Here is a 26,455-nt window from a genome sequence, read left to right as displayed (position 1 = left end):
TTCAGTGAATGAATGTAGGAGTCTTGTGTCCTCCGCTGTCTTCCTTGGCCCCTGATGTGTGGTTCTCATCCCAGGCCTGCAGAATGATCACAAGGCGGTGATGAAGCAGGTGGAGGAGGCCCTGCACCAGCTGCACGCTCGTGACAAGGAGAAGCAGGCCCGGGACATGGCTGAGGCCCACAAAGAGGCCATGAATCGCAAACTGGACCAGAGTGAGAGCCAGGGCCCTCCACAGGCCTTCGCCAAAGTGAACAGCATCAGCCCTGGCTCCCCAGCCAGCATCGCGGTAATCCAGGGGTTGGCCACTCAAGTCCATGCCCAGGGGACACTGTGGGTCAGGTAGCCTTCAGGGGTGTGGAAAGACAGACCAGTTGTCTCCATGCTGCGGTGCTGAGTTCAGTTACTCATTTAATAAACACTGAGTGAGGCCTGCTGTGTATCCAACCCGGTGCTGGGGGCAGAGTTTTAGAGAGAGGTCAGCCCTGGCTGCCCACTACATTGGTGGGGGAGTGACCTGTTCCCAGTGACAGAAGATGATAAATGTCCCAAGAGAGGGAGAGGATCTCTTCTTGGGGCTCATTTTAGGTGGGCACTGAATGATGAAAATGAGAATGGCATCCTGCCAAATGAGTTATGCATGTTATGTGGTGTGTTAAAAAAAAATTAGGCTGGGCACAGTGGCTCATGCCTGTAATCTCAACACTTGAGAAGGCTGAGGCTACTTGGAAAGCTGAGGTGGGAGGATCACTTGAGCTCAGGAAGTCGAGGTTGCAATGAGCTATGACTGTGCCACTGCACTCCAGCCTGGGTGACAGAGTGAGACCTTGTCTTAAAAAAAATTACAGGCTCACGCCTGTAATCCAGCACATTGGGAGGCCAAGGCCGGTGGATCACTTGAGGTCAGGAGTTTGAGACCAACCTGGCCAACATGATGAAACCCCGTCTCTACTAAAAATATGAAAATCATGCCACTGCACTCCAGCCTGGGCAACAGAGTGAGACTCTGTCTCAAAAAAAAAAAAATTACCCATTTAAAGTGTGTATATAGTTTAGTGTTTTTTGGTATATCACAGAGCTATGCATCACCACAATCAATTTTATTTCTATTTAAAAAATTTTCAGCTGGGTGCGGTGCCTCACGCCTGTAATCCCAGCACTTTGGGAAGCTTAGGTGGGTGATCATCTGACGTCAGGAGTTCAAGACCAGCCTGGCCAACATGGCGAAACCCCATCTCTACTAAAAATGCCGGGTGTGGTGGCACATGCCTGTAATCCCAGCTACTCGGGAGGCTGAGGCAGGAGAATCTCATGAACCCGGGAGGTGGAGGTTGCAGTGGGCGGAGATCGTGTCACTACACTCCAGCCTGGTGACAGAGCGAGACTCTGTCTAAAATAAAAAAAGGGGGGGGTTTCACTATGTTGCGTAGGTTGGTCTCTACCTCCTGGGCTCAAGTGATTCTATCATCTTAGCCTCCCAAAATGCTGGGATTATAGGCATGAGCCACCATGCCCAGCCATAATCAATTTCAGAACATTGTTCCTGTAAAGAAACTCTATAGTGATTTGCCATCACTTTCCAATCCCCCAGCTCCCTGCACCCAGTTATCTACTTTCTGTCTCTCTGGATTTGTCTATTCTGGGCATTTCCTCTAAGTGGAATCATATAATATGTGACCTTTTATGACTGGCTACTTTCACTTAGCATATTTTCAAGTCATCCATATTGCAGCATGGATCAGTGCTTCATTTGTTTACAGACAGGGTCTCACTCTGTCACCCAGACTTGAGTGCCATGGTGCCATCATAGCTCACTGCAATCTCAAACTCGCAGAGTCAAGTGATCCTCCTGCTTCCGCCTCCCAAGCAGCTAGGACTGTAGGCACATGCCACCATGCCTGGTTAATTTTTTATTTCCTTTTTTTTTTTAGAGATGAGTTCTTACTATGTTGCCCAGGCTGGTCTTAAACTCCCGGCTTCAAGCGATCCTCCTGCCTCGGCCTCCCAAAGTGCTGGAATTACAGGCATGAGCTGCCATGCCTGGCCCTTCATTCCTTTTTACGGCCAAATAATAGTCCACTACCTGGATATCTCATATTTTATTTATCCATTTGTCAGTTAATGGGCATTTGGATTGTTACCACTTTTTGGCTATTATGAAGAGTGTTGCTGTGAACATTCTTGTACGTTTTTTTTTGTGGAGATGTAGTTAAATATAATTCCACAGCCACTTCTGGGGTAGGTCCTAATCTTTACTCATTTCATCCTCGAGGAAAAGCCTCACAGACCTGAAGTAACTTGTGTCAGGACACATAGTTCCTGACAGGTGGAATGGGGTCCTAAACCCTGGTCCTACCAGTCTTCTTTAATGATCACAAGTCTATAAGTTACACAGAAGCTCCATCTCATTCTCTACCCCATCTATAGCATCTACCCCAGTGCCATTTGGCCCACAACAAATATTTGTTAAAGGGGTGAATGAGTGGTCGTCTGTGTTCTTAGGACCTAGAACAAGAGTGTCACTCTAGTCTTGGGTCCACCCTGTGCCTGTGGCTGCTTGTCTGAGGGCTTCTAGGGCAAATGTCTTGTCTAAATGTTGACCACTGAATAAAATGGGCCCAGCCTGGCTTGCCTTCTCTTGCCCTTGAACCTGGGTTAGGACCCCAGAGAGCAGCATTTGGCCTTTCCCATGCTCCTCAAGGCCTTCACAGTGTCTGGTAATTGCCAGCTCTCAGACATTGGGCAGACCTGGTCATCTTTACTAGAGCTGCCCTCACAGGAACCCAAGGAGGAGGTGGCCCCATTAGCCACTGCCCCTTCCTGCATGAGGTGTCTACATCCCTGACTTCTTTGTTCTGAGCCTACCCTGTAGAAAACAAACTCGTGACCTTGACATTAAATTGGGTATTGAAGGTTAGAGAACACCAGGAGCACACTGAACCTCTAGCCTGATTTTCCATTTTTCCTTCCCTTTCCAGGGTCTGCAAGTGGATGATGAGATTGTGGAGTTCGGCTCTGTGAACACCCAGAATTTCCAGTCACTTCATAACATTGGCAGTGTGGTGCAGCACAGTGAGGGGGTGAGTGGGGCTACCTGGTGTCTTGGTCTGTTCGGGCTTCTCTAACAGCATGACATAGGCTAGGTGGTTTACACACAACAGAAGTTCATTTTTCACAGCTCTGGAGGCAGGGAAGTCCAAGATCAAGGCACCAGCCAATTTGGTGTCTGAGGAGGGCTTGCTTCCCAGCTCCTAGGTGGTGCCTTCTTGCTGTGTCCTCACAGGAACCCTGGGAGCTCTTATATAAGGGCACTAATCCCAGTTGGGGCTTCACCTCTCATGACCTGATCACCTCGCAGAGGCCCCACCCCTAATACCATCACATTGATGGTTAGGATTTCAACATATGAATTTCAGGGGGCCACAGACATTCAGGTCATAGCACACGGCCTCTGGTCTATAGTCCTGGAGTTGCTGGAAGTGTTGCTGAGGCCCTGGACTGCTGCCTTCATGGTGTTGCTCAGCATAGCCCCATTCAAGGCCTTTACACTTGCTATTCCTTCTGCCTGGAATGCTCTTCCTCTTCATCCTCCTTCTGTTTTACACTGGTGACATGCTCTCAGGGGGCCTTTCCTGGCTACCCTAACCCAAATTCCCCTCTCCTCTATCCTGTCTCTGTTTTCATTTAACAAGGTTTCTTAGAGCTCTTTTCTTTTCTTTTTTTTTCTTTTTTTTAAAGACAGGGTCATGCTCTGTCACCCAGGCTGGAGTGTGGTGGTGCCATCATAGCTACGTCACTGGCTAATTTTTTTATATTTTGTAGAGGTGGGGTCTTGCTATGTTGTCCAGGCTGGAATTGTTGTTGTCGTTTTGTAGCAAAGATCCACACTTTTCAGGAATGACATTGTGGCAAAGCCCAGGAAAATTATTAACTAAAGTTTTTGGTTCCCAAATGAAGTCTCCAGTTAACCCAACAGTTCTGGATTTTTTGACTCCTGCTCAGCTGCATGGTTCGTATACTTGTAACACATCAGTGCAGGCCAGGCCAGATCAGGTCAGGAGATGGCTCACAGTTGCCTGTGCCCCTGCTAGTGGTCAGGCCATCGTTTCTGCACCGATAACTGTCATCAAATCTGTAACTTGTATGGATGTTTAAAATGATTTTGTGAAATTTATCAGTTTTTTTGCTTATGGCTCTTGCGTTTTGTGTCTGCTTAAATAAATTTTTTTTTTTTTTTTAATAAATTCTTAGCCAGGCACGGTGGCTCACGCCTGTAATCCCAGAGCTTTGGGAGGCCGAGGTGGGCAGATCACGAGGTCAGGTGATTGAGACCATCCTAGCTAACATGGTGAAATCCCGTCTCTACTAAAAAACCAAAAAATTAGCCGGGCGTGGTGGCACACGCCTGTAGTCCCAGCTACTTGGGAGGCTGAGGAAGGAGAATCCCTTGAACCCGGGAGGCGGAGCTTGCAGTGAGCCGAAATCATGCCATTGCACTCCAGCCTGGGTGACAGAGCAAGACTCCATCTAAAAAAAAAAAAAAAAAAAAAAAAAAATTTCTTTTATTGTTTCATTTTTGTTTTTCCTTTAGTCTATCTGAAATTTATTATTATTATTATTTATTTTTATTTTTATTTTTATTTGAGACGGAGTCTCACTCTGTGACCGAGGCTGGAGTGCAGTGGTGCGATCTTGCCTCACTGCAACCTCCGCCTCCCACGTTCAAGTGATTCTCATGCCTCAGCCTCCTGGGTAGCTGGGATTACAGGCACACTCCACCACGCCTGGCTAATTTTTGTATTTTTAGTAGAGATGAGGTTTCACCATGTTGGCCAGGCTGGTCTCGAACTGGCCTCCCAAAGTGCTGGGACTACAGATGTGAGCCACTGTGCCCTGCCTATTTTTATTATTTTTACAACAGTTTTATTGAGATTTAATTCACATACTACATAGTTCACCCATTTAAAGTGGTTTTTAGTGTAGTCACAGAATTGTGCAACCATCACAATTGTACATTTTCATCACCTCTCCTCCTGAGGCAGCCACTTTCCAGCCACGTGTCCTTCAGAAAGACTACAAGCACACAGAGCTGCCAGTTGATTTTAATATTATTAAGGTGTAATTTACCTGCACCAAGATCCACCTTTTTCCGTGTACAGTCCTGTGAGTTTTCTTTTTTTTTTAGATGGAGTCTTGCTCTGTCGCCCAGGCTGGAGTACAATGGCGCAATCTTGGCTTACTGCAAGCTCTGCCTCCTGGGTTCACACCATTCTCCTGCCTCTGCCTCCCGAGTAGCTGGGACTACAGGTGTGTGCCACCATGCCCAGCTAATTTTTTGTTTTTTTTAGTAGAGACAGGGTTTCACCATGTTAGCCAGGATGGTCTCAATCACCTGACCTCGTGATCTGTCCACCTCGGCCTCCCAAAGCTCTGGGATTACAGGCACCCGCCACCACGCCCAGCTAATTTTTTTGTATTTTTAGTAGAGACGGGGTTTCACCGTGTTAGCCAGGATGGTCTCAATCTCCTGACCTTGTGATCCACCTGCCTCGGCCTCCCAAAGTGCTGGCTGGGATTACAGGTGTGAGCCACCGCACCCAGCTGAGTTTTCTTTTCTTTTCTTTTTTTTTTTGAGATTGAGTTTTGCTCTTTTGCCCAGTCTGGAGTGCAGTGGCATGATCTCGGCTCACTGCAACCTCTGCCTCTCGGGTTTAAGTGATTCTCCAGCCTCAGTCTCCTAAGTAGCGGGGATTATAGGCGCCCACCACCACACCCAGCTAATTTTTTAAAATTTTTAGTAGAGACAGGGTTTCACCATGTTGGCCAGGCTGGTCTCGAACTCCTAACCTCAGGTGATTCACCCACCTCCCTCCCAAAGTGTTGGGATTACAGGAGTGAGCCACTGTACCTGGCCATTCCCGTGAGTTTTCACAAATGTATGTAATATGTCATTGCCACCACGATGAAGGTGGAGAGCATTCCATCACCCTGTAAAAATTGCCTCAGGCTTCTTTGTAGTTAATCCCTCCCCGTCAACTTCCAGAATGTCAAAGAGAAAAAAACCACACAATATATTGCCTTTTGAGTCTGATGTTCTTCACTCAGCACAGTGGATTCTGAGACTTCTGTCTCTTGTGTGGATCTGTAATTCATTTCTCTCTTTTTTTTTTTTTGAGATAGAGTCTCACTCTGTTACCCAGACTGGAGTGCAGTGGCACAATCTCAGCTTACTGCATCCTCTGCCTCCCGGGTTCAAGCAATTCTCCTGCCTCAGCCTCCCTAGTAGCTGGGATTATAGGTGCCCGCCACTATGCCTGGCTAATTTTGTATTTTTAGTAGAGATGGGGGTTTCACCATGTTGGCCAGTCTGGTCTTGAACTCCTGACCTCTCAGGTCATCCACCTGCCTTGGCCTCCCAAAGTGTATCTCTACTAAAAATACAAAATTACAGGTGTGAGCCACCATCCCTGGCCTAATTTGTTCCTTTTGATTACTAAGTAATACTCCCAAGGAGTAGCTGGACCACAGATTATTTTTCCGCTTACTAGTGAGGGATGTTTAGGTTGTTTCCAGTTTTTTGTCCTTACTGAGAAGAGCTGCTGGTTTTTAATCTGTCTTTTCCAGTTAAATGTATTCTCAGCTTCCTTGTAGGCCTATAAATCCTTCTTTATAAAAGCAGTTATTCAATTTTAAGCAAAACGAATTTTTTCTTCATGTGAAATTTCTCGGGGAATTCCAAGATGTCATTGGATAAAAGCTGAGCTGTCTTGGTGGGCTGGAGGATGGAGAAGGTCGCGTGTTGTGCGTAGGGCCTGCCTGGCTTCAGCCTCATCCCCTTAGGGCTGAGCTCAGCTGGAGAATCAAGAATCTGTTTTGTGAGTCAAGAAAAAGAAAACCTTGCCTAGCGCGGTGGCTCATGCCTGTAATCCCAGCACTTTGGGAGGCCGAGGCGAGTGGATCACCTGAGGTCAGGAGTTTGAGACCAGCCTGGCCAACATGGTGAAACCCCATCTCTACTAAAAATAAAAAATTAGGCCAGGCATGGTGGCTCACACCTGTAATCCCAGCACTTTAAGAGGCCAAAGTGGGCAGATCACAAGGTCAAGAGATCGAGACCATCCTGCCCAACATGGTGAAGCCCCATCTCTACTAAAAATACAAAAAAAAAAAAAAATTAGCCAGGTGTGGTGGTGCGTGCCTGCAGTCCCAGCTACTTGGGCTGCCAAGGCAGGAGAATCACTTGAACCTGGGAGGCGGAGGTTGTAGTGAGCTGAGATCACGTCACTGCACTCTGGCCTGGGCCACAGAGCGAGACTCCATCTCGAGAAAAAAAAAAATTAGCCAAGTGTGTTGGCACTCCTCAGCTACTTGGGAGGCTGAGGCAGGAGAATCGCTTGAACCCAGGAGGCAGAGGTTGCAGTGAGCTGAGATCACGCCACTGCACCCCAGCCTGGGTGACAGAGTGAAGCTCTGTGTCAAAAAAAAAAAAAAAAACACAAAAAACAACCTCACAGTGTTCTATTATGAGACATTTAGATAGTTTGCAGTTTTGTGAAGATTAACACTCTTGCAGATCCATTTCTATTTCTTTTTTTATTTTTTTTGAGACAGTTTTCCTCTTGTTGCCTAGGCTGAAATGCAATGGCATGATCTCAGCTCACTGCAACCTCCGCCTCCCAGGTTCAAGCGATTCTCCTGCCTCAGCCTCCCGAGTAACTGGGATTATAGGCGCCCATCACCACGCCCAGCTAATTTTTTGTATTTTTAGTAGAGATGGGGTTTCACCATGTTGGCCAGGCTGGTCTTGAACTCCTGACCTCAGATGATCCACCTGCCTCGACCTCCCAAAGTGCTGGGATTACAGGCATGAGCCACTGTGCCCAGCCCCTTTTTTTTTTTTTTTTTTTTTTTTCGGAGATGGAGTCTTGCTCTGTCTCCCAGGCTGGAGTACAGTGGTGCTATCTCAGCTCACTGCAACCTCTGCCTCCCGACACCCAGCCTTCTTTAACGAACTTTCTGCAGATGGGATTTCTAGATCAAATGCATACAGTTTCAAGAGGAAAAAAATCTTTAAAAAAATGTAAGTGACTGCTGATGGATAAGAGATTTCTTTTTGGGTGGTGAAAATGATCCAGAATTAGATAGTGGTGGTTGTTTATACTAAATACATTGAATAATTGAATATAGTGAACTCTGAATATACTAAAACTAACTTAATTGTATATTTTAAAATGGTGAATTTTATTGTATGCAAATGATGTCTCAGTGATAAAAATAGGCTGGTTGCAGTGGCTCCTGCCTGTATTCCCAACACTTTGGGAGGCCAAGGCGGGAGGATCACTTGAGGCCAGGAGTTTGAGACAATATTGGGCAATATTGCGAGACTGTCTCTCCCCAAAATATTTAAAAAATATTAAAAAAAAATTAGCCAAGCATGGTAGCATGTGCCTGTAACCCCAGCTGCTCTGGAGGCTGAGACAGGAGGAACACTTGACCCCAGGAGTTCAAGGGTACAGTAAGCCAAGGTCACCCCACTGCACTGCAGCCTAGATGACAGAGTGAGACCCTGTCTCAAATAAATAAAATACACATTTATCCTTAAAATCACATAGTGCAGTTGTATTTACAAATAAAAGTCCTAGTGTTATAGCTCTAAGAATTTGTCTACCAGGTTTTCTGCTCATCACTGGAAATGCCCCCTCCTCCCAAAATAATTTTTTATTTTTTATTTTTTATTTTTTATTTTTATTTTTTATTTTTTATTTTTTTTCATGGTAAAGACTGCTTTATTGGCAGCACTTACTACAAGTCAATAAATATTGATCCCCAGAGAAGAGCTCGGTTATCAGATTACTGGTCCATAGAGAGCGGAATGAAACTGAACCAAGTGATTGCTGGGATGATTGAAGTCACTCCTGCTTCTTGGGAAATGCAGCCACGGCCAGCTGATACATGGCATATGCTGTTCCACCAATTGTAAGAACCATGGTGGCTCTATACAGGAGGACATCAGCTATCCCACCCTTTAGATACAGTGGAATTTCATCATCCTCCTGGAACAGTTTTTGTTTCTCTGGAACTTTATTTTTAAAATGCCTGCGGGAAGTAGTGCTTATGGTTCTCTGTCCAATCTGACGGAGAGCCAGCAGATTCCGCAGCATCTCGGCTGTTACTGACCAGCAACCACCACAACTTAACACCAGCAACGAAAATGGCCACGCCGGAACCCTTTTATTTTTTATTTTTGAGACAGAGTTTCACTCTTGCTGCCCACACTGGAGTGCAGTGGCGATCTTGGTGGCCATCTTGGCTCACTGCAACCTCTGCCTGCTGGGTTCAAGCGATTCTCCTGCCTCAGCCTCCCGAGTAGCAGGGATTACAGGCATGCACCACCAAACCTGGCTAATTTTGTATTTTTAGTAGAGATGGAGTTTCTCCATGTTGGTCAGGCTGGTCTCTAACTCCTGACCTCAGGTGATCCACCTGCTTCGGCCTCTCAAAGTGCTGGGATTATAGGCGTGAGCCACCGTGCCTGACCCCAAAATAATTTTTTAAAAAGTCCTGTGTCTCTCCCTTCCTTAGTGCCTTCCACTGCACATGCTGGGTCCTAGGCAAGGTACTGGAGCTGTAATGGGGAATGAAACAAATAGGGTCCTTGCCTTGGGAGTGCTTTGGTGGGGGAGCTAGGCCTTAATCAAATAATCACAGCTGTATAATGATGAACACTGAGAAGTGTTAGGAAGGAAGAGTGTTACGAAGCTCAGAGAGTCAATCATGGGGCCCTGATTTGGTTTGGGATTGAAGGAGTGTTCCTCAGGAAGTGACCTTCAGATGTGTATAGAAGTTTCTCTGGTTGGGGGAAAGCTGGCAGGGAGAAAATCCTTCTTAGGCCCTGGGGTGGGAGGATCAAATAACTCAGAGGAGGGTGGAGCCCAGAGCAGAATGGAGAGAAGGGGAGGAGGCGAGGCGGGGAGGTGTTAAGGTCAGGCCTGTGGTCCTTAGTAAAGATTGTGCTGTATTTTTCCTGAGGTGCAGAAGGGAGCCACCGCATAGTTCCAGGTTGGGGTGTGACGGGTAAGAAGCCTTCTCTGGATGTTAAGTAGAGAACAGATTGGAGGGTGACAGAGCTGTAGCAGTCAGTCAAGAGAGGATGGTGGCTGTGACAAATGGGGTGGAGGAAGGGGCCAATCAGAGAGACATTTAGGATGTAAAATCCATGGACCTTAATCTGATGGAGTGTGTCAAGGAGGGCTCCAGGTTTTCAGCCTGCCCAGGGGTGTCATTGACAGAACTGGAAGAACATGAGTATGTCCCTCAGTTTCCGCACGTGGGTGCGTGTGTCTACAGCCACTGCTTTTTTTTTTTTTTTTAAGGACAGGATCTCTCTGTTTGCTGCCCAGGCTGGAGTGCAGTGGTGCAATGATAACACTGCAGCCTCAAACTCCAGGGCTTGAGCAATCCTCCTGCCTTGGCTTCCCAGGTAGCTGGGACTACAAGTGTGCACCACCATGCCCGGCTAATTTTTTTTTCATTTTTTGTAGAGACAGGGTCTTGCTATGTTGCCCAGGCCGGTCTAGAACTCCTGGGCTCAAATGAGCCTCCGGCCTCAGCCCCTGAAAACACTGGTATTATTAAGCATGAGCCACCACGGCTAGCTGTGATTGCTTTTTGACAAAGATGACACAGAAAAGGCCTAGTGTACATGTTGCTCTGTATTTCTGCCCACTTTGAAGGGAATTCTGTGTCAGCACATGTGTATCTTCATTCCTTTGAATGATCCCACCATATCCCATTGGTCGGTTCACCATCTTTTACTTAGCCAACCTCCCATATTCAACATTTAGGTTATTTCCAGTGTTTGGCCATAACAAACAGTGGTGTAGTGGCAAGTGTCCTTGCCTGTGGGAGAATTTCTGCCGTGTTGCTAGACGTGTCATTACTGAGTTAAAGGCAGTGCACATTTACCCTTCATAGATCTTGTCAAGGTGTCCTCCAAGAAGCTTGTGCCAGTGCACGTTCTCTCAAGTAGCACCCATGAGTGCATCTGTTTCTAGCCCTCCCAACTACATTATAGTCTTCGGCAATGACATAGGTATTCTTTGACAATCTGGTAGGAAATGACTTTTTTTTTTTTTTTTTTGAGATGGTGTCTCGCTCTGTCACCAGGCTGGAGTGCAGTAACGTGATCTCAGCTCACTGCAACCTCCACCTCCTGGGTTCAAGCGATTCTCCTGCCTCAGCCTCCTGAGTAGCTGGGACTACAGACGCCTGCCACCACGCCCAGCTAATTTTTGTATTTTTAGTAGAGACAGGGTTTCACCATGTTGGCCAGGACAGTCTCGATCTCTTGACCTCATGATCCGCCTGCCTTTGCCTCCCAAAGTGCTGGGATTACAGGCGTGAGCTACTATGCCTGGCCTATGCTGTATTTTCTTAGATTTAGAGATTCCACTGATAAACCTGACATATTTTTTTTTGTGGTAAATATATATATAATAAAAAAGTTACCATTTTAGGCTGGGAGCAGTGGCTGACGCCTGTAATCCCAGCAGTTTGGGAGGCCAAGGTGGGCGGATCACCTGAGGTCAGGAGCTGGAGACCAGCCTGGCCAGCATGGTGAAACCCCATCTCTACTATAAATACAAAATTAGCAGGGCGTCGTGGTGGGCACCAGTAATCCCAGTTACTCTGAAGGCTGAGGCAGGAGAATTGCTTGAACCCAGGAGGCAGAGGTTGCAGTGAGCCGAGATCGGGCCACTGCACTCTGGCCTGGGTAACAAAGAGCCAAACTTTGTCTCAAAAAAAAAAAAAAAAAGTTACCATTTTAACCATTAAAAAATCTACACTTTAGTGGCATTAAGTATGTTCACATTGTTTTACAAACATCACCCCTACCCATCTCCCATCTCCAGAACTTTTTCACCCTCCTAAACTGAAACCCAATCTCCATTAAACACTAACTCTCCATTCCCACTTTCCGCAGCCCCTTGCACCCACCATCCTACTTTCTGTCTCTATGAACTTGACTACTCCAGGGACCTCATCTAGGTGAAATCTTTACATTCTGTGTTTTTTGTGTGTTGTTTTGTTTTGTTTTTGAGATGGTGTCTCGCTCTGTTGCCCAGGCTGGAGTGCAGTGGTACAATCTCCACTCACTGCACCCTCCACTTCCCAGGTTTGAGCCATTCTTCTGTCTTAGCCTCCCTGAGTAGCTGGGACTACAGGCGTGTGCCACCAGGCACAGCTATTTTTTTTTTTTTTTTTTTTTGAGACAGAGTCTCGCTTTGTCACCAGGCTGGAGTGCAGCGGCGCCATCTCGGCTCACTGCGAACTCCATCTCCCGGGTTCATGCCATTCTCCTGCCTCAGCCTCCCGAGTAGCTGGGACTACAGGTGCCTGCCACCAGGCACGGCTGATTTTTGTATTTTTAGTAGAGATGAGGTTTTGCCATGTTGGCCAGGCTGGACTTAAACTCTGCCTGCCAAAGTGCTGGGATTACAGGATACTGTATAGGTTTTGTCTGGCTTATTTCACTTAGCATAATGTCTTCAAGGTTCATCTGTGTTACAGCATATTTCAGAATTTCCTTCCTTTTAAAGGCTGTATAATATTCTACTGTATGTATGCACCATATTATTTTTATCCGTTCATTAGTCAGTGGACACTGGGATTGCTTATACCTTTTTGTTGTGAACAGTGCTGCTGTGAACATGGTTGTACCAATATCTGTTCAAATCCCTGCTTTCATTTCATTGTATATATGCCCAGAAATTTAATTGCTGCATCATGTGGTCATTCTATGTTTAAGGTTTCTAAAATTTTTTTTAACTTTAATATATGAACTTTTTTTTTTTAATATATTTTGAGATGCAGTCTTGCTCTGTTACCCAGGCTGGAGTACAGTGGCACGATCTTGGCTCACTGCAACCTCCGCCTCCTGGGTTGAAGTGATTCTCCTGTCTTAGCCTCCCTGAGTAGCTGGGATTACAGGCACCCGCCACCACACCCAGCTAATTTTTGTATTTTTAGTAGAGACAGGGTTTCACCATGTTGGCCAGGCTGGCCTCGAACTCCTGACTTCAAGTGATCTGCCTGCCTTGGCCTCCCAAAGTGCTGGGATTACAGGTGTGAACCACCACACCCGGCCTATGAACATTTTAAAATGTCAAAGATGACTCAGGTTTCTGGAATGAGCTTATTTATTTATTTGTTTATTTTGAGACAGGTTCTCACTCTGTTGCCATGGCTGGAGTGCACTGGTGTGATCTTGGCTCACTGCAGTCTGGACTTCCCAGGCTCAAGCAGTCCTCCCACCTCAGCCTTGCGAGTAGCTGGGACTATAGGCACATGCCATCATGCCCAGCTAATTTTTGCATTTTGTGATTTTGCCATGTTGCCCAGGCTGGTCTTGAATTCCTGGGCTCAAGCGATCCACCCATCTTGGCCTCCCAAAGTGCTGCTATTATAGGCATGAGACACCGCGCCCGGCTCTATGTTTAGGTTTTGGAGGACCCTCCATACTGTTTTCCACTGCCGTGCACTGTTTCACATTCCCACCAGCAGTGCCCAGGGCTCCAGTTTCCCCACTTCCTCGCCAGCACTTGTTTTCTCTTTCATAATCAGTGTGTGGTAGAATCTCATTGTAGTTTTGATTTTCATTTCTCTAATGATTAGTGACATGGAGTGTCTTTTCCTGTGCTTTTTGATCATTTGTATATCTTTGAAGAAATGTCTATTAGGCTGGACTCAGGAGACTGAGGCAGGAGAAGCGCTTGAGCCTGGGAGGTGGAGGTTGCAGTGAGCTAAGATTGTGTCACTACACTCCAGCCTGGGCAACAGGAGTGAAACCCTCTCTCAAAAAAGAAAAAGAAAAGAAAGAAAGAAATGTCTATTCAAGTCCTTTGCTCATTTTCTTTCTTTTTTTTTTTTGAGACGGAGTGTTGCTCTGTCGCCCAGGCTGGAGTGCAGTGGCATGATCTTGACTCACTGCAAGCTCCGCCTCCTGGGTTGATGCCATTCTCCTGCCTCAGCCTCCTGAGTAGCTGGAACTACAGGTATCCACCACCATGTCTGGCTAATTTTTTTTTTTTTTTTTTAGTAGAGACGGGGTTTCACCATGTTAATCATGATGGTCTCCATCTCCTGATCTCGTGATCCACCCGCCTTGGCCCCCCAAAGTGCTGGGATTACAGGCGTGAGCCCCACCGTGCCCGGCCCTTTGCTCATATTCTTTTTTTTTTTTTTTTGAGATGGAGTCTCGCTCTGTCACCCAGGCTGGAGTGCAGTGGTGCAATCTCAGCTCACTGCAAGCTCCACCTCCCAGGTTCACACCATTCTCCTGCCTCAGCCTCCCGAGTAGCTGGGACTACAGGTGCCCACCACTACGCCCGGCTCATTTTTTGTATTTTCGGTAGAGACGAGGTTTCACCATGTTAGCCAGGATGGTCTCGATCTTCTGACCTCGTGATCCACCTGCCTCGGCCTCCCAAAGTGCTGGGATTACAGGCGTGAGCCACCGCGCCCGACCTACTCATATTCTAATCAGATTTTTTTGTTAATGTTGAGGTATAGGAGTTCTTCATATGTTCTGGATATTAAATCCTTATTAGATATATGATTTGCATGTATTTTCTTTTTTCTTTCTTTCTTTTTTTATTTTTTTTTAAGACAGAATCTCGCTCTGTCACCCAGGCTGGAGTGCAGTGGTACATTCATGGCTCACTGCAGCCTTGAGCTTCTGGGCTCAAGTGATCCTCCCACCTCAACCTCCCATGTAGCTGGGACTACAGATGTGTGCCATCAAACCTGACTGATTAAAAATATATATATACTTTTTGTAAAGACGAGATCTCCCTCTGTTGCCCAGCTGGTCTTGAACTTTTGAGCTGAAGCAATCCTCCTGCCTGAGCCCCTGAAAGTATTGGGATTACAGGCGTGAGCCACCGTACCCAGCATGCATGTATATTCTCCTGTCATGTGGGTTGCCTTTTCACTCTATTCGTAGCGTCATTTGATACATAGAAGTTTTAGATTTCAATGGCATCTTGTTTTGATTATTTTTATTTTTTTGAGACAGGGTCTCACTACGTTGCCCAGGCTGGAGTGCAGTGGTGCAGTCACAGCTCACTGCAGCCTCGACCTCCCAGACTTGAGCAATCCTCCTGCCTCAGCCCCCCAAGTAACTGGGACTATAGGTGCACACCACCATACCTCGCTAATCTTTATACTTTTTGTAGAGTCAGGGTTTCACCATGCCCAGCCTGGTCTTCAACTCCTAGGCACAAATGATCTTCCTGCCTCCCAAAATGCTGGGATTACTGGCATGAGCCACCATGCCTGGATATCGTATTTTAATTTGTAATTTTATTTGGTATGTACTCCCCCCGCTTTAATTTTAATTTTTTTTTTTTTTGGAGACGGAGTCTTGCTCTGTCGCCCAGGCTGGAGTGCAGTGGCCGGATCTCAGCTCACTGCAAGCTCCGCCTCCCGGGTTTACACCATTCTCCTGCCTCAGCCTCCCGAGTAGCTGGGACTACAGGCGCCCGCCACCTCGCCTGGCTAGTGTTTTTTGTATTTCTTTTAGTAGAGACGGGGTTTCACTGTGTTAGCCAGGACGGTCTCGATCTCCTGACCTCGTGATCCGCCCGTCTCAGCCTCCCAAAGTGCTGGGATTACAGGCTTGAGCCACCGCGCCCGGCCTTAATTTTTTAAATTAAAGTACTGTATACAGGCTGGGTGCGGTGGCTCATGCCTGTAATCCCAGCACTTTGGGAGGCCAAGGTGGGTGGATCACCTGAGATCAGGAGTTGAAGACCAGCCTGGACAACATGGTGAAACCCCATTTCTACTAAAAATACAAAAATTATCCGGGTGTGGTGGCGTGTGCCTGTAATCCCAGTTACTCAGGAGGCTGAGGCAGGAGAATCGCTTGAACCCGGGAGGCAGAGGTTGCAGTGAGCCAAGATTGTGCCACTGCACTCCAGCCTGCGTGACAGAGATCCCATTTCAAAAGAAAAAAAAAAGTAATACGTGCTAGGTATGGTGGCACACGCCCAAAATCCCAGCACTTTGGGATGCTGAAGTGGGCAGACCACTTGAGCCCGGAGTTTGAGACCAGGCTGGCCAATATGGCAAAACCGTGTCTCTACTAAATATACATAAAAAATTAGCTGAGCATGATGCTGCATGCCTGTAGTCCCAGCTACTCAGGAGGCTGAGGCATGAGAATCGCTTGAACCTGGGAGGCTGAGGTTGTGGTGAGCTGAGATTGCACCACTACTCTCCAGCCTGGGCAACACAGCAAGACTGTATCTCAGAAAAATAAAGCAATACATACTCATGGTTAAAAAATTAATGATACAGAAATATATAAAAGTAAACATCTTCCTCTTATTCCAAAGGACTAATCCTTTCTGGATGTAACCACTCTTAAGAAGTTTTTCCATGTTCTTCCAGAAAACTTCGCATGCTAGAGCAACACAGGTGTCCTTTTAGAAAATATCGGCCAGGCGCGGTGGCTCACGCCTGTAATCCCAGCACTTTGGGAGGCTGAGGCGGGCGGATCACCTGAGATCAGGAGTTCTGAGACCATCCTGGCCAAACATAGTGAAACCTTGTCTCTACTAAAAATATAAAAATTAGCCAGGTGTGGTGGCGGGTGCCTGTAGTCCCAGCTGCTTGGGAGGCTGAGGCACGAGAATTGCTAGAACCTGGGAAGCAGAGGTTGCAGTGAGCCAAGATTGCGTCACTGCACTCCAACCTGGGTGACAGAGTGAGACTCTGTCTCAAAAAAGAAAGAAAGAAAGAAAAGAAAATGCTATCAAATAGGTTCATACTTTGGTGGGGTTTTTGTTTTGTTTTGACTAAAACCCTTCATTCTCTGTACTGTATTTGAACAATACCTATTGCTGGACATTTCTGATGTTCTCAGTTTTTGGATTTCTACACAGCCCTGGAATGAACACTTCATTTGTATGTCATCTTGTAATTGTGTACTATGTACCTTGGACGTACCTTTTAAAAATTGTTGGTGGGGGGACACGTATTTTCTGAGGAAGATGGTACTAAGGTCAGCACCCTGGCTTCCCTGAGAGCGCAGTGCCATGTTCCCCACCTTCTCGCCAACCACAGGATTATGCTGAAAATGAAAATCTTTACCAATTTAATAGGCAAAAAATGGGATCTCAGCATTTTAGCCTGTAACTCTGAGTACTAACAAGGCTGAACACAAAACGAGCTTATTTTCTTTTCAGAAGCCCCTGAATGTGACGGTGATCCGCAGCGGGGAGAAACACCAGCTTAGACTTGTTCCAACACGCTGGGCAGGAAAAGGACTGCTGGGGTAAAGTATCTGTTTCTGTTCATTCTCACTGGGGCATCATTTGAGTGTTTGTTAAACATGAAGCTGGAGGGGAAGGCTGGGGAGACATTGGGGAATAATGGGAATCCCCAGTTTGCTTGGAAACTGCAGATAAATCCTCGTGGTAGGAACGAGACTACAGCTCTAGAAGCAGAGGGAGCCCCAGTGTCTCTCCTGGGAGTCTCTCCAGTTCATTCATGCACTGGGCATTTGATTTAAAAGAATGAAAGAACATTGGTGAAAAGGTCAGAAGGGCTCGGCCTCTGACCTTCCTGAAGGGAGCCTCCAAACTTACGCCATTCCGTTCCTTCTTTCTTCCAGGTGCAACATTATACCTCTGCAAAGATGATTGTCCCTGGGGAACAGTAACAGGAAAGCATCTTCCCTTGCTCTGGACTTGGGTCTAGGGATTTCCTCCTTGTCTTCTCTCCCTGAAGCATAAGGATCTGGAAGAGGCTTGTAGCCTGAACTTCTGGGTGGTGGCAGTGCTGTGGCCCCCTAGTGTAATCTCCCTGGATTAAGGCATTCTTAAAAACTTATGCTTGGCCTCTTTCGCAAATTAGGCCACGGCCGTGAATAGGAATTCCCTAAATAGGAACTGTGGGCAAGTGGGCGGAAGTTATTCTGGCAGGTACTGGTGTGATGATTATTATTTTTAATAAAGAGTTTTACAGTGCTGATATGACCCTGTTGTCACCCCAACTGAATTTCTTATGACCCTCTCAAACCAAAGTTCAGAAGGGGTCAGAAGAGCTTCATAGAAAGTTGGGCAAAACAAGCTAGCAATTGTGAAGTCCGGCTTTGACCAACATATTTCTTTGCACTGAGGCCTTGCTGCTGTGGATACGGAAATTGCTAAGTAGTTCCATGCTTCCTCAGCAGCTGGGCTGCTAGGGCCATAGTAGCTCCCTTTGGAGAACAGGAAAAGCCTGGAGGTTCCCCAGGTGGCCCAGTGTGGTGTCGTGTCAGCTTCCTCTTTAGGAACCCACCAGAGGGCAGCAAGCTCCTTTCAATTCGGTAATAAGAACCCCTCCATTTTTGTTTTTTGGAGAAAAGGTCTTGCTTTGTCACCCAGACTGGAGTGCAGTGTTGTGATAAAGGTTCACTGAAGCCTTGACCCTCTGGGCACTGCCTCAGCCACCCAAGTATCTGGGACCACAGGTGTGCATCACCATGCATAGCTAATTTATTTTTTGTAGAGAGAGGGTCTCCCTGTGTTGACGAGGTTGGTCTCGAACTCCTGGGCTCAAGCAGTCCTCCTGCCTTGGCCTCCTAAAGTGCTGGGATCACAGGCATGAGCCACTGCGCCCAGTCCACTGCTAGTTCGACTTTTTATAATTGAGCCTCCTGGCTGTGCCTTGAGATCAGTGGTATTTTGTAAACTGCTGAGGTGTGGATAGGAATGAGGAGATCAGACCTCTTGAAAATGCTTATTCTTCCTCCCTTTTATTTTTTGTCTCTTTTAAGATGGTAAATTGGGTCTCAGCGATTCCTGCTGATGCTCTGAATTATTTTCTCCTCTCCATGGTATCAGCGTTCATTTCCCCAGTTCTTGCACACCACTTTCTGTTTTGGCAGTTCTGCCAAGCAAGCCCTGTATTCCTTGGGACTGGTTTTGCTGTGGTTGGATACAGACACCAGCTCGCCTTGATGGGATCAGTATTGCTGTGTGCTTCCAGCCACAGGTTCTCACACTCAATTCCAAAGCCCTCCCATTGGGCGAATTCCCTCAAACTCTATTTGACCCAACAGCCACGCGTATTCCCCTCTAGTAGCCAGAGACATGCTGTGTTTACCAGTGTTTGCTGTTTAAATTGCATGTTCTAATTCCAAGTATTTTCCAGTCTCTATTTTATAAAGTTTCTGACTATAATAAAAACAGCTTGCCTCAGTTTATATCCTTTTTTATTTTGAGATGTATGCCTATTAATCAAATTACCATCACTGGGGCGTGGCATTGTGGGCGGGGAGAATTATTCACATTCTCCTAAAATGACAGCAGCAGACAGCCTTTTGCCTCAGTGGCTCTGGCTGGTTTCCCGCAGGGCTCCCAGTGGAAACCCATGTGGCCACCTGTTGCCCTCTTCCATGAGATGTTAGTGGGGAGCCACTTTGACGTGGAATGATCCTAATAGGTTTAGCCAGACTGGTTTTGCAGAAACGCCTTGTGCTGAGAACTGCAAGCTGGTGCACCCTGTGTCATATCTGCCCTCGGCCAGCTGGAATTGTCTGCTACACGTGGTGCCCGGTGAGGAGGTGGGCAGGACAGTTGTGTGCTGCATCCATGAGACCTGGAAATTCAAGTTTGCTTTTGGAAAAGAGAATTGTATCCGAGTTCATACTTCTCCACTCCATCTTGCCAAGGTTGTGGAAAGTAAAAATTGGCAGTATTGGCTGCTGCAGCTTCTCAGGGGACGGGACCATGTGAAAAGGTGGGGATCGCGCGAGCGCAGGAAGGAGAGAAAAGCGAGGAAAGCCTATGCCGTCAGTGACCGGCAGGGGGCGCGTCGGCCACGCTCGTCACCACTTCCTGGGCACGTGACCGCCGCCCCGCCTGTCCTTAGGGCCTGTGGCTTCCGGCGGCGGCGGTTGCCATGGGGACGGAGCTTGGGCGGCAACCAGAACTAGGGAGCTGGTGGAGAAGGTGGTTGCCGCTGGAAAGACGCCTGGGAGGTGGCTGAGGGGTCCAGGCGGTGGGACGACTCCGGCCTTTTGAAGACCGGGGTGGGTGCTCTCTGTAAGTCCGGGACGGAAGCCACGCGGCCCTGGCGAGGGGGCCCCGGCCTGGCGGGCTCTGGCGCCCCTTGTGGGGCACTCACCGGACCTGCCCTTGTGGGGCCTGGGGCGGCCCCAGGGAGACCTGAGTTGGAGGCAGAGGCCGCACCTGGGCTTTAATTCCCCTGCAGAGCCACGCACCTGGCACCTCTGCCCCAAACCCCTGCGGCTCCAACCCGGCCGTCCAGATGCTCTGGCAAAGTTGGGCTCAGTTGGAAGAGGCTCAGTGGTCAGAGCCCTAGACAGGAATCAGAGCAGTAATTTTTCAGCTGGAGAAACTAAGTGCCAGAGAGATCTCTTTCTTACTAGCGGTGTCATCTTGAATAAGTCACTTCACCTCTCAGAGCCTCAGACTCATTTATTCGTTCATTATTTATTTTATTTATTTATTTATTTATTTTTACCAGAGATGAATTTGAGGAGCTGATACATTTAGTGCCGAGAAAGAAATTAAGAAATAGAAATACCTTTACTACCCTGTGCTCTTTGGGACTTTATTTTCAAAGAGTTGAGTTCTCTTATTCTAATGTCACCGAAAATGTGGGGATTTTTTTTGTTCTGGGTCCAGCTCTTTACGGATAAAGTATCCATCCTTATTGTTTTCCTAGTTCAAACTCTTGTTTGTTGTAAGGAATAAATAAGAGAATATGTCAGAAGGCTTTCAAACTGTTCATTTCTTTGCATGTTAGGGTCATTAGGGTTGCTTTTCTCTCGAATAATAACAGTTGCTACCAGTTTTTCAAGCTGTATGTGCCAGAATTGTGTTCAGCATTTTATATGTTATCTGTTCTCTACAACAACCCTAGAATTTAGGATTATTCTTTTTATTTTGCCCATGAGAAAATGTAGACTCTGAGGGATAAAGTGACTTGCCCAAGGTCACAGAACAAGTACATGGGGGAAATGGGATTCAATGCTAGGACAAGCTGACAGCAAGGCCCTTGCTTTTAACCACTAGGCTACCCTGCTGCTTCTCCTATTCCTGTTTCTAGAATTGTTGCTAATATGTGGGTTATGCATTTCACTGCCTGTGGGAATATGAATATATTTTAAATGGGTAAAAAGACTACAAGGTGTTTATTCCTAGAAAGTTGACAGGCCCTGGATCAATATTTTTAAGATCTGGGCCACAAATACATATACTTTAAGATTTCCGGCCGGGCGCGGTGGCTCAAGCCTGTAATCCCAGCACTTTGGGAGGCCGAGACGGGCGGATCACGAGGTCAGGAGATTGAGACCATCCTGGCTAATACGGTGAAACCCCGTCTCTACTTAAAAATACAAAAAACTAGCCGGGCGATGAGGCGGGCGCCTGTAGTCCCAGCTACTCGGGAGGCTGAGGCAGGAGAATGGCGTAAACCCGGGAGGCGGAGCTTGCAGTGAGCTGAGATCCGGCCACTGCACTCCAGCCTGGGTGGCAGAGCAAGACTCCGTCTCAAAAAAAAAAAAAAAAAGATTTCCCAGCCGCGTGTGGTGGCTCACGCCTGTAATCCCAGCACTTTGGGAAGCCGAGGCGGGCGGATCACTTGAGGTCAGGAGTTTAAGACCAGCCTGGCCAACATGGTGAAACCCCGTCTCTACTGAAAAAATACAAAAATTAGCCGGGTGTGGTGGCAGATGCCTGTAATCCCAGCTACTCAGGAGGCTGAGGCAGGAGGCAGGCTTGAACCCTGGAGGCGGAAGTTGCAGTGAGCCAAAATCATGCCACTGCACTCTAGCCTGGGCAATAAGAGCAAAACTCTCTCTCTCAAAAAAAAAAAAAGATTTCCCATAAATGTGACTTTTTTTTCTTTGAGAGAGGGTCTCACTGTGTTGCCCAGGCTGGAGTGCAGTGGCATGATCTTGGCTCACTGCAACCTCCACCTCCCGGGTTAAAGCAATTCTCCTGCCTCAGCCTTCTGAGTAGCTCGGATTACAGGCACCTGCCACCACACCTGGCTAACTTTTTGTATTTTTAGTAGAGATGGGGTTTCCCTCTGTTGGCCAGGCTGGTCTCATCTCTTGACCTCAAGTGATCCTCCTGCCTCAGCCTCCCAAAGTGTTGGGATTACAGGTGTGAGCCACTGCGCCTGGCCAGAAATATGACATTCTTTTTTTATTTTTATTTTTGAGATAGAAGTTTGCTCTTGTCACCCAGGCTGGAGTGCAGTGGCGTGATCTTGCCTCACGGCAACCTCCACCTCCTAGGTTCAAGCAATTCTCCTGTCTCAGCCTCCCGAGTAGCTATTATAGACACTCACCACCACACACAGCTAATTTTTGTGTTTTTAGTAGAAACAGTGTTTCATCATGTTGGCCAGGCTGGTCTCAAACTCATGACCTCAGGTGATCCATCTGCCTTGGCCTCCCAAAGTGCTGGGATTACAGTCATGAGCCACCGTGCCTGGTCAGAAACATGACATTCTTTTTATCCTGTGGAAAGGGACCAGAGCCATTTGTTCACATTTCATCAATAGGCTAGTGCACTAGGAGATGGAAATGGGAAGCCGAGGGCTGACTAGTTATTATGGTCAAAATCTCTCTAGAGGAAACTCTACAGAGAAGAATGTCAGATGCAGAAGAAGCTCCCCGAGAAGCAACAGGAGAAAATGGAGAAACAGAAATGAAAGAAGAGGAGGAACCTAATCCAAATTATAAAGAAGTAGAAAATCTACAACAGGAATCAAAAGATAACACATTAGTATGGAGAGAGTCTCAGGAGGAGGAGAGGAAAATGGGTGAGGAGGAAGGGGAGGAGGAGGGGAAGGAGGACAAAAAGATTGTCATGGAAGAAACTGAGGAAGTGGCTGGAGAAGCCCAGGAGAAGGAGGCTTCAGGAATACAGGAAGAAACCACAGTGGAGCCCCAAGAAGTCACAGAGTCCATGAGCCGTTTGGAGACACAGATTACCGATTCCCAGTCAATCACATCAGGAATTTTCCCAGTAAGTAGTCATCTTCATTCAATCATCAATTCATTCAGAATCATTAATTGAATGCTTAGTATAGGCCAGACTATGGGAACACAAAACCAAGTAAGATACAATCCATTCCTTTTTTTTTTTTTTTTTGAGACAGAGCCTCACTCTGTTGCCCATTCTGGAGTACAGTGGCACAATCTCGGCTCACTGCAACCTCTGCCTCCTGGGTTGAAGTTATTCTCCTGCCTCAGTCTCCTGAGTAGCTAAGATTACAGGCATCCGCCACCATGCCCAGCTAATTTTTTGTATTTTCAGTAGAGATGGGATTTCGGTCTTACCATGTTGGCCAGACTGGTCTCAAACATGTGACCTCAAATGATCTGCCCACCTTGGCCTCCCAAAGTGCTAGGATTACAGGCACACGCCACCACGCCCAGCCACAATCCATTCCTTTTTTTTTTTTTTTTTTTTGAGACAGAGTTTCACTCTTGTTGCCCAGGCTGGAGTGCAATGGTGCGATCTCGGCTCACTGCAACCTCTGCCTCCTGGGTTCAAGTGATTCTCCTGCCTTAGTCTCTTGCGTAGCTGAGGTTACAGGCGTCTGCCACCACGCCTGGCAGATTTTTTGTATACTTAGTAGAGACAGAGTTTCACTCATGTCGGCCAGGCTGGTCTCAAACTCCTGACCTCAGGTGATCCACCAGCTTCGGCCTCCCAAAGTGCTAGGAGCCTCCGTGCCCGGCCACAATCCATTTTTTAAGGAGCTCTAAGGTGTGTAGGGAGGCAGACCCATGAGTGCAGTGACCAAAAGATGCACAGGAGATGAAACAGGGCCTCTTAACCCAGTTTGGAGGATGGCCAGGGAAAGTTACCTGGAGAAGGTGTGTGCCACAGCTGAGGTGCTCGCCTTAGAATGGAGTCGGTATGATAATAAGAGTGTAGGCTTCCCACAGACTGCTCCCAGTAGGATAACTTAGCTGTGGCCTAAGAATAGGTCACTCTCTGTAACTAGTCAGCCTTTTGGAGACCACTAGTGCCACTTAGAAGAATGATTTTGCCATTGTGGGTCTGCTGGTAGACCAAGAATAAACTGGAACACACTGTGTTTGTCCTGTTCTGTTCTATTCTTTTCTTTTTTCTTTTTCTTTTTTCTCTTTTCTTTTCCTTTTCTCTCTCCCCTCCCCTCCCCTTCCTCCCCCTTCTCTCCTCTTGTCCCTCCTTCCTTCCTGGGGTCTCACTTTGTCACCTAGGCTGGAGTATAGTGGCATGATCTTTCACAAGCAGCCTCGACCTCCCAGGCTCAAGCGATCCTCCTACCTCAGCCTCCCAGGTAGCTGGGACTACAGGCATGCACCACCACATTCAGCTAATTTTGTTCATTTTGGGTAGAGATAAGATATCACTATGTTGCCCAGGCTGGTCTTGAACTCCTGGGCTCAAGTGATCCTCCCCTCTTGGCCTCCCAAAGTGTTGGGATTACAGGCATGAGCCATTGCACCCCATCTTGTTTTGTTTTTTAAGTACAAAATGTTCCAGCCTCTTTTCAAAAACATTTCATAATTCCTAGCTGAGGCTAACACTGAGACTGGCTGACTGGGAATAGAAAAGGAGAATAAATGGTGAGTGTAGCAGCACATACTGCATGTGGAATCATGATCTTGTATTTCTTTTTAAAGAAAACCCAAAGAGGTAGCAAGTCAAAGCCTTCCTTACAATTGGAGGATACAGAAACAGATGAGCTTTTAAGAGGCCTGAGCACACAACTTGAATTTCTTGATTTGGATCAAATCAGTCCTGAGGAACAACAGATTAGTTCCCCTGAAAGGCAGCCCTCAGGAGAGCTTGAGGAGAAAACCGACCAGATGCTCCAAGATGAACTGGGACGAGAAAGAAGGAACTTGGAGCCAGAAAACAGAGAGGAGGGACAAGAAAGTAGAGTATCCGACATCCAGTCTGAAGCAGGGATCTCCAGGGAGTCACTGGTGTCCAGCACCACAGAGGACATTCTGTTCGAAAGGGATGAAAGTGCCCCGGTGTATCCCTTGGTAAGTGGAATGCTTTTGAATCTCCCCCAGCGCTTTGAGAGTGTTGCGCAATAGGGGAATTTTATGCATGTGGGGGAAAAAGAATACCACCAGAAGGATACTTTTTAAACTAATAATAGACTTGTGTCTTTTTTTTTTTTTAGACAGAGTCTTGCTCTGTCACCCAGGCAGGAGTGCAGTGTCACTATCTTGGCCCACTGCAGCCTCCGCCTCCCAGGTTCAAGTGATTCTTGTGCCTCAGCCTCCCAAGTAGCTGGGATTACAGGCATGAGCCACCAAGCCTGGCTAATTTTGTATTTTTAGTAGAGATGGGGTCTCGTCATGTTGGCCAGACTGGTCTTGAACTCCTAACCTCAGGTGATCCACCTGCTTCGGCCTCTCAAAAGTGCTGGGATTACAGGCATGAGCCACCACGCCTGGCCTAGACTTGTGTCTTTTAAAGTTCCGTTAAGAGCTCCGACTGGAACATGTGTGACTGAACGTGAGCTTGAGAGCTGCATCTGGGTTCAATGGTGTTGCTCAGCAGGCAGGAAATTCCAGACATAGTTTGTCTGTTGCATAGGGTGCTATTTCACGTGGGAGATTCAAACTCCATTCCGGCCTCTCCCCAGCTTCCTCCTCCCGCTTTCCTTCTCGTTTCCTCTCCCTCTTCTTCCCCTCCCCTCTCCTTTCCCTTTTCTCTCCTCCCCTCCTGTCTCCTCTCCTTTTTCTCTCTCACATTGTAAAATTCCTCCTTCATGCCACAAGTTCCACCCCTTCCCCTTTCTGCCTCACCTCTTCTGCCTTGATATCTTTCCATGCCCCCCAAACTATCCATTCCAAGAGGGTCCCAGAGGGGAAGGTAATGGAGGAGTGAAAGCTGCGTGAAAAGGCCCAGGCAGTCCAGAGGAATCAGCCTTTGCCACTGCTGAAGATATTCCAGGGAGGCACCATCTGCGAGGAGTAAAAATATTATCATTTACCAAGAGAAGGAAAAGGAGGAGTTTTTTCCTTCTTCCTCCATCTGCTACTTTCTGAAAATTGTTTCCTAGGATTCATCCTTCCTGTAGATTCATGCCTTTGGAAGATGTGGAAGTGATTGAATGGATATCAGATACTTAATGTAGTTCCTAAGACATAGTGAGTATTCAGTAAGTGTCCGCAACTGTGTGGCAATGACGATGACGGTGGCAAGATGTCTGGAGGGAAATGCAGACAACTGAAAACCTCCTTTCTGCGGATTGGCTTCATTTGAGCCTAGTGTGACAGCCTCTCTCCCAAAGCTTGCAACTGTTCAGTCTGAGAGGAAGAATAATTGAGCTTTAGGGCCCACAAAGACTCTTGTCTTGTTTAGCCAGCAAACATCAACCAGGTAATATCTCTAAGGAGAAGGTGTATTCT

At 47.1% G+C, this 26,455-nt stretch overlaps 3 protein-coding genes and 1 non-coding gene across 4 annotated transcripts in view; 3 read left to right on the top strand and 1 right to left on the bottom strand.

Moving 5' to 3' along the window:
• The window catches only part of PSMD9 (proteasome 26S subunit, non-ATPase 9), a 30,415-nt gene extending 11,165 nt beyond the window's left edge, over positions 1 to 19,250 (top strand). Inside the window, exons 3-6 of the mRNA XM_010368339.2 lie at positions 75 to 286; positions 2,976 to 3,077; positions 17,250 to 17,338; positions 17,678 to 19,250. Of these exons, the coding sequence (XP_010366641.1) occupies positions 75 to 286; positions 2,976 to 3,077; positions 17,250 to 17,338; positions 17,678 to 17,705 (431 nt within the window). The 3' untranslated portion in view covers positions 17,706 to 19,250. The remainder of the gene's footprint in view (positions 1 to 74; positions 287 to 2,975; positions 3,078 to 17,249; positions 17,339 to 17,677) is intronic.
• On the top strand, positions 8,637 to 8,697 carry LOC115900169. The gene has a single exon (XR_004059839.1). It is a non-coding gene; the product is annotated as a U7 small nuclear RNA (small nuclear RNA).
• Positions 8,729 to 9,222, bottom strand: LOC104666288 (cytochrome c oxidase subunit 7A2, mitochondrial). Its single transcript, XM_010368338.2, has one exon. The coding sequence runs from the start codon at positions 9,156 to 9,158 to the stop codon at positions 8,907 to 8,909; it is 252 nt and encodes an 83-aa protein (XP_010366640.1). The 5' UTR covers positions 9,159 to 9,222; the 3' UTR covers positions 8,729 to 8,906.
• A 726-nt stretch (positions 19,251 to 19,976) lies between the features above and the next one.
• The window catches only part of WDR66 (WD repeat domain 66), an 84,992-nt gene continuing 78,513 nt past the window's right edge, over positions 19,977 to 26,455 (top strand). Inside the window, exons 1-3 of the mRNA XM_030939191.1 lie at positions 19,977 to 20,093; positions 22,657 to 23,054; positions 24,707 to 25,075. Coding sequence (XP_030795051.1) covers positions 22,677 to 23,054; positions 24,707 to 25,075 — 747 coding nt within the window. The 5' untranslated portion in view covers positions 19,977 to 20,093; positions 22,657 to 22,676. The remainder of the gene's footprint in view (positions 20,094 to 22,656; positions 23,055 to 24,706; positions 25,076 to 26,455) is intronic.

The sequence above is a fragment of the Rhinopithecus roxellana genome, chromosome 10, assembly GCF_007565055.1.
Source record: "Rhinopithecus roxellana isolate Shanxi Qingling chromosome 10, ASM756505v1, whole genome shotgun sequence".
Lineage (NCBI taxonomy): Eukaryota > Metazoa > Chordata > Mammalia > Primates > Cercopithecidae > Rhinopithecus > Rhinopithecus roxellana.
The sequence above is the reverse complement of the archived record's forward strand: the minus strand, read 5'-3'. Positions and strand labels throughout refer to the sequence as shown.